Source organism: Crocodylus porosus, unplaced genomic scaffold (genome assembly GCF_001723895.1).
Source record: "Crocodylus porosus isolate Cpor-Errol unplaced genomic scaffold, CroPor_comp1, whole genome shotgun sequence".
NCBI lineage: Eukaryota > Metazoa > Chordata > Crocodylia > Crocodylidae > Crocodylus > Crocodylus porosus.
This window is the reverse complement of record NW_017728948.1, coordinates 51,232,467-51,239,524: the sequence shown is the minus strand read 5'-3', so window position 1 is coordinate 51,239,524 and position 7,058 is coordinate 51,232,467. Positions and strand designations below refer to the sequence as shown.

Below are 7,058 nucleotides of genomic sequence, written 5' to 3'. Positions count from 1 at the left end.
CTGATCTGCCATGTACCACACTGAGATGCTGCCTGTGCCCTTTTTGGCGCATGTGTGGTGGGTTGGATTTGCGCTGATAGTATTGTATCTGTTACTTATCTGGAAATAACTGCACTGCTGCTGTAGAGCTGCTGCACATTGCCTGCCCCCTCCTTCTGATGTTGTTGTAAAAGAGAAATCCCACTGGGAACATTGTGCTATATGTCCAGTGCCTGAGGCTGACAGAACAACTCATAGAATCGCAGAAAATGAGGGTTGGAAGGGACCTCAGGTCATCTAGTCCAACCCCCTGCTCAAAGCAGGATCAACCCCAGCTAGATCATTGCAGCCAAGGGTTTGTCCAGCTGGGCCTTACAAACCTCCAAGGATGGAGAGTCCACAACCTCTCTGGGTAACTTGTTCCAGAGTTTTACAACCCTCCTAGTGAGAAAATTCTTCCTAATATCTAACCGAAACTTGCTGCAACTTGAGAACATTGCTCCTTGTTCTATCACCTGCCACCACTGAGAACAGTTTAGCTCCATCCTCTTTTGAACCCCACTTCAGGTAGCTGAAGGCTGCTATTAAATCCCCCCCCAATCTTCTTTTCTCCAGGCTAAATAAGCCCAGTTCCCCCAGCCATTCCTCATAAGCTGTGTCCCCCAGCCCCCCCACCATTTCCTTTGACCTCTGCTGGACTCTCTCCAATTTGTCCACATCCTTTCTGTGGTGAGAGACCCAAAACTGAACACAGTACTCCAGATGTGGCCTCCCAGTGCTAAATAATTACTTCCCTTGATCTGTTGGCACCACTTCTATCAGTGCAGCACACTACTGTGGCATTAGCTTTCTTGGCAACAAGGTCACACTGTTGTCTCATATTCAGCTTATTGTCTGCTGTAACTCCCAGGTCTTTTTCTGCAGAGCTGCTGCCTGGTCAGTCAACCCCCAGCCTGTACTGGTGCATGGGATTCTTCTAAGTGCAGGACTTTGCATTTGTCCTTATTGAACTTTATGAGATTTCTTTTGGTTTAATCCTCCGATGTGTCGAGGTCTCTCTGAATCCTTGCCCAATTCTCCAGTATTATCTACTACTCCCTCCTGCTTGGTGTCATCTGCAAAGTTGCTGAGGGTGTGCGCCATCCCATCTTCCAGGTTGTTGATGAAGATATTGAACAAAATTGGCCCCAGGGGCACTCCGCTTGATACCAGCTGCCAACCAGACATCGAACCATTGATTACTACCCTCTGAGATGGAAAGTCAAGCCAGTTTTCTATCTACCTTACAGTCCATTCATCCAGCTCATACATCCTTAGCTTGCCTTTTAGCTCAGCATTGGTGCCATGGGGGCTGCAGTAGTTGTAAACCACTTACTAGCCATTATATTCTGTACCTTAGTTTTCCTGTTTGTAAAATTGATATATATATATTTTTTACCTCAAAGTTGCGAGTTTACATCATGGGCAGCTGGTGTTGCCTTAGTCAGGGGGGCACGTGCCCCCCCCTCCCCCCTGTGACCAGTCCCTCCGACTGGAGGGGTGGGTCTCCTGTGGCCAATCTCACTGCCCAGGGGGGCCCCCGTGGCCAATACTGTGACAGCCAATCACTGTGGCCAGTTGCTGCGGTCACTTCTGGGAATAGCTGCAGCAATCAGCCAGCACTTAGAGGAGGCACTCCCACCTGCCCTTCCTGCCTAAGCGGTGAGTGTGGCCAGTCAGGGGGGTGCACCCTGTACATCCCCTGCATGTCGCTACTGGTTTGCATCATATTTGTGAATGCTCAGTTGCAATTTTAGTGATGATTTTTAGAGAAATTTTAAAGTAAAGACTTCCTGATAGCAGGCTATGTTAGGTTCTGGTATAGTCTTTTAAGGGAACTGGTGGAAAAGTTAATAAGATGCTGGCAAACACAATAGAGAAAAATCTGTTTAGGGGCTTGACAGTAGACTGGGTGGGTGGTCTGAAGATTTTCCATCTGCTTGTACAAGCCTGCAGTATCTGTTATTAAGCCCACTGCTACTTACAGTTACAAGTTTACAAGCTGTTATTTAATTTTTCTCTGTAGAAATGTAGAAGCAAGATTTTTTTTCAGCAGAGTAATAGCTTCCACCGTTGCCCTTTACATCAAATAAATTAGTCCTAAGAAATTATATTCTAAGTATACAGCTGGGGGGAAAGGGTTTTATGTTGTCAAATGTAGTGATTATATCTACTATGGCATCTACTACCATATTAAGGGTGTGTTGGAATGTCAAACATCCCAATTCAAAAGGTATCGGAAACTGATAGATGCGTCTCCAAAGTTGCATCAAAATAATAGAAGTGGGAATGGGCTAAGTGGATTTGTTTAAATAGGATATATCTGGTTAAAATGTGGCAAAACTGGTTCTTAAGAAGCAGTTTTAAGTATCTGTTTGTTTGATAGATTTCTATGCTGACCTTCCCAAAAGAGCCTTGGGCTAGTTTACAATAAGATTGACAGATATGTTTCCAAAGATACAGATGTTCATGTTGACAAACAGATGAAAGCAAGTCATACTGCATATATGCTTATGCATTACTTGTATTCAGTGGAATGCTGAAGTGACTAATGAAGAAACAGTTATTGAAAATGTTTAACTTGTATCTGGTAGACAACACTTGAAAGCATGCAAAATTGAATATGGCATTAAGATTCATATTCTTTTAAACAGAATTATCTTCAAAGAAGAAATTTGAAGAAATTAAGAAGGCTAATCAAGCTGCAGCAAAAAAGCTTGTTGAAGACCAATATAGTTCTTCATCTGAGGATGATGACGACGAAGATGATGATATTGATGGAAAACATGGGCAGATTTTGGCCAAAACATTCACAACCTATACTAATCAAACTGGTAAAGTATTTTATGTAATGAACTGTTTCTCTATAATACAAAAAACATCAGTAGCACTGCTTTCCTGTAATACACACAGATAATTAGAGACATAACTTATATATTTACTTATATAAGCTATATATAAGTGGGACTAATACTCTTGATGTTGTTCTAGATCGGGGTGGACAAAATATAGCTTTTAGGCTGCAGCTGCCCTTGAAGGGGTTTTAGCCACCGGGATGGTGCTGTGGGCAAATGGGGATGGGATCACAGGGCAGGATTGCAGGGCTGTGACAGCGTGTAGCTGGGGCGCAGGGCCGAGCTGTGATCTGCTGACCACACATCCCTGCAATGGGTGCTGGTTTTGCAGACAGGGTCATGCGAGGAGTGGATCATAGCTCTTTCTAGGGCCCTGGCCCCGACCCCATGCTGTCACAGCCCTGTGACTCCATTCCCACCTGCCTGTCCTGTTCTCAAGTTCTACTCCCTGCCCAGCCACAGCCCCATCCCAGCTGCCTGGCTGAGTGTAGAGCAGAGCCACTTAGGGAGTTTTGGTGAGTTATGTGGGGGGAACAGGCGTACTGACCCAGCCTATGGCAGCTCACAAAAACTCCCTAAGTGGCCCTTGAGCCCAAATAATTGCCCACCCCTGTCCTCGATATAGTCGTACATGTTAGCAGAATGCAGTGAAATATAGCTGCAGAATGTTTTAGAATTTGTTGTAGACATTTTAATTCATCATAGCATATGACTGATCTCTCTGCTGAAAAAATATGCTTAATTTTCTTTGTTGGTCAAACCTTAGAAGGTTTCATATGCCACCTAGGCAGAAAGCCATACAGTTAAGGTGAGCATATTTTATTTTACAGAAGGGGAAATAAATTCATCTCTGCAGAATAGAGAGTTATGGTCTTTTGACATAATAAATGCCTTTACACACTCCTCCTCCTTGCTAAATTGTCTTACAACATTTGCAACTTGGTTTCATGCATGGGAGACCCAACATCTTGCTATTTTCCATTCATTCTTTAATTCCATGTGCCTACATTCATTTTTTGTTGGGCAAAGGAGTTGTGTTGGATGGGGATGAAAGAGGCCAAGAAGGAGAGGGTAACAACAAGAGTATGATTTAAGGCCTACCTTGGAATAGTAAGTACGGAATTCTGGCAAGCACTTGCAGAAAAAGGAGCGATAGGGAGGAATAAGTTGGGGGTGAATGCGGAGAGGGTGGGGTGGGGAGCAGGAGGAAGAGTAGCAGTTGAGGGATGACCTGCTAGCTCCATAGAAGCTAAACAAAGCTGCAAGTAAAAGCCTGTGCACTTGCTGTGTATTTAAATTGGGGGAGGGCAATTATTTTGGCTGGCGGGCAATTTAGGACTTTTGATAAGCTGTTGCAGGCAGAGGAGGATGCAGTGCTGATGGGGCAGGAGCAATTGAGCCTATACGGCCCTGAGCCCACCCACTTGCCCTGCACCCACTGCTAGAGGCACCAGATGAAGCAGGTAGATGAGAAGAGTCTCTGTGGAGAGTGTCCTGGGACCCCTGCAGGCAGGGTGTGGTCAGCTGGGCAGATGGGGTGGAGAGTGGGATGGGTGGGCTGGCCAGGGCTGTGGTTGGGATCATGGTGTGGTGACAGTACGGGGCGGGGGCCTGGGGCAGACCTGTGATCTGCTCCCCATATGGCAGGGACATGCAGGGAATGGATTGCTACTCTGCCCTGGAACCTGGTCCTGTGTGGTCACTGTCCCCACTCTCCTGTCCCACTTCTGGACGCTGCTTCTGGTTTGCCCATGGCCCCATCCCGTCTGCTTGACTAAGCACACCGTGCCCATGGGGTCCTGGCCAGTCTCTACGGAGACCCCACCTGCCCGATCTGACTAGTGCTCTAGGTAGTGGGTGGGAGGCAAACAGGTTGAGGTGCCCGGGCAGTGGGACTGGGTCTGGTGGTGATGGTGACACCAGCAGCAGCAGCTGGAAGGAGCTGCCACTGCTGGGGCTGCTGGGAAGGAGAGTCTGGCTGTGCCACCCTCACCTGCCATGTGCCTACAGGTAGTGGGAGTGACCTCACATGCCAAGGCCTGGGCTGCCTGCAGCACCCAGGCCCAGTGGCACTGAGAGACCTGCCACGGGCTGCATAAAATTCCTTGGCAGGCCACATCTGGCCCATGGGCCATAGTTGGCCCACCCTTGATTTATACCCAGTTACCCAGTGGGCAGAAGGTTTTAAAACCATTATGCTTTTTTTCTTTACGTAGTTACATTTTACAAGATGGTCACATGATGCTTTCTTTTACTTGGAAATAAAGAGTGAGCCATCTATGATGCTGATTGCTTTACAAATAAACTTGGGGTTTTTTTGTATATTAAAGATGGAGATGCAAGTGAACTGGAACGTACAAGGCAATATGTGAATGAAGCTTTTCAGTCTGGAGCTATGACATGCTTGATTTGTATTGCTTCGATTAAAAGAAATCAAGCTGTAAGTATTTTACGGTGGTCTGTGAGGCAGTTTAATTATTTTTATCAATCTGAATGTATTTGCCCAATAAGCAAGTTACAGGTTTAAATGCATGAGTCTTAGAAGAGCCATGGATTAATATTTGTAGAGTGGTACAGGCAGTAAATATTACAAAAAATATTGTTTCATTTTTAGCTAATTATTTTATTTGTATAACTTAAAATACTCATTCTCATTTATTTGTTTAGTGAGATGCCTACCAAACCTAAGTCTGTAGTTGTGGAGTACAATAAGGGCTGTCAAAGTCTTTTTGTGATCTTAAAATTTTATTTCTCTTACTACAGTTGACCCAGTATTGTTTTGAATCTTTAATCATTAAAAAGCGTTTTTTTTTAAATCACCATACTTATTTTGCATCTATAATATTTTCCATCCAATGTTAATAACATTTTAAACTTTAAATTCTAATGTTGGAAATTACACACTGAGTTTTTGCTGACCTTTTTAGTGGTTCCAAAGGAACAAACTTTTAATATTTTGTCTGTCATGGGATTAGAAAAATAGTCTTTGCCTTTCCTAGCCTCGGTTTAAAATAACTGTCTGTCACGGGATAAATTAAGGAAACTCAGGCTTAATATTTGGATTTCACATATCCAGTAAGTCCAGTTTATACAGTTCTTTAAATGATCTAACAATCTTAACATAAAATATCCATCTTGGCAGATTTATAGTCTGATTGGGAGGAGTGCCAGGTGTGTACAGCCCACATTGCGGGTACACTGCACAAGATTTACTTGCACAAATACAAATCTGTCTGTCTGAAAATCTTTCTCTTTTTCAACAATGTTGAAAATAACACCTTATATTAGAGAAGGGTAAAATATTTTCCAGTATCTTTCTGCATAGTTTCAACATTTTTACTGCTTGATTTAAATTTTTATAACCAAGAGGAAAATCTACATAGCAATTGGAGAGGGAACGTAGCTTATGAAAGTATGAAGCTGTAGTAGTAAAAGAATCAAAGTTAACTTGATATGTAGTATGCGGAAACATCATTTATTCTCTTCTGTCTTTATTAATTGGCAGTATTTCAAGTTGGTACCCCTTTAGAAATTCTTTTTTTTCCCCAGGACTTGAAATTGGAGCAAGCATAATATTTTCTTTGTGGGTAGGAGAAAGACACTGCATTTGTCTCTGGATTAGTTTTGCTTGTGTTTGTCCTGGAATAATAATATCCCAAGATTGGCTTGTAAACACGTTGTCCTTCTTATTGGGGTTTAGTGAATGGCTGAATTCAGTGTCACTTTTCTGGCATTGATTCTGTGATGCAATTTTGGGATATCTCTACAGATATACTTTGCAGTATTATGGGATAAAGTGTTACTACTTCATATCAGGGAAACTTTGAAGTCATCATCGACTCCAAAATGAACATGGGCCGGCAGTGTGGGGAGGCAGTTAGGAAGGCCAATTGCACCTTGTCATGCATCCACAGATGCATCTCGAGCAGGTCCAAAGAGGTAATCCTCCCCCTCTGTGCGACACTGGTCAGGTTGCAGTTGGAGTACTGCGTCCAGTTCTGGGCGCCACACTTCAGGAGGGATGTGGACAGCGTGGAGAGGGTCCAGAGGAGGGCCACTCGTATGATCAGGGGACAACAGTGCAGGCCCTATGAGGAGAGGCTACGGGACCTGAACCTGTTCAGCCTCCAGAAGAGAAGGCTGAGGCGGGGATCTTGTGGCCTGTTATAAACTAGTCAGGGGGGA

General features: G+C 44.1%; 1 protein-coding gene across 1 annotated transcript in view; it reads left to right on the top strand.

Moving 5' to 3' along the window:
• Window positions 1-2,193: 2,193 nt before the first annotated feature.
• NFXL1 (nuclear transcription factor, X-box binding like 1) overlaps window positions 2,194-7,058 on the top strand; it is an 85,298-nt gene continuing 80,433 nt past the window's right edge. Inside the window, exons 1-3 of the mRNA XM_019552585.1 lie at window positions 2,194-2,251; window positions 2,673-2,852; window positions 5,204-5,313. Coding sequence (XP_019408130.1) covers window positions 2,194-2,251; window positions 2,673-2,852; window positions 5,204-5,313 — 348 coding nt within the window. The remainder of the gene's footprint in view (window positions 2,252-2,672; window positions 2,853-5,203; window positions 5,314-7,058) is intronic.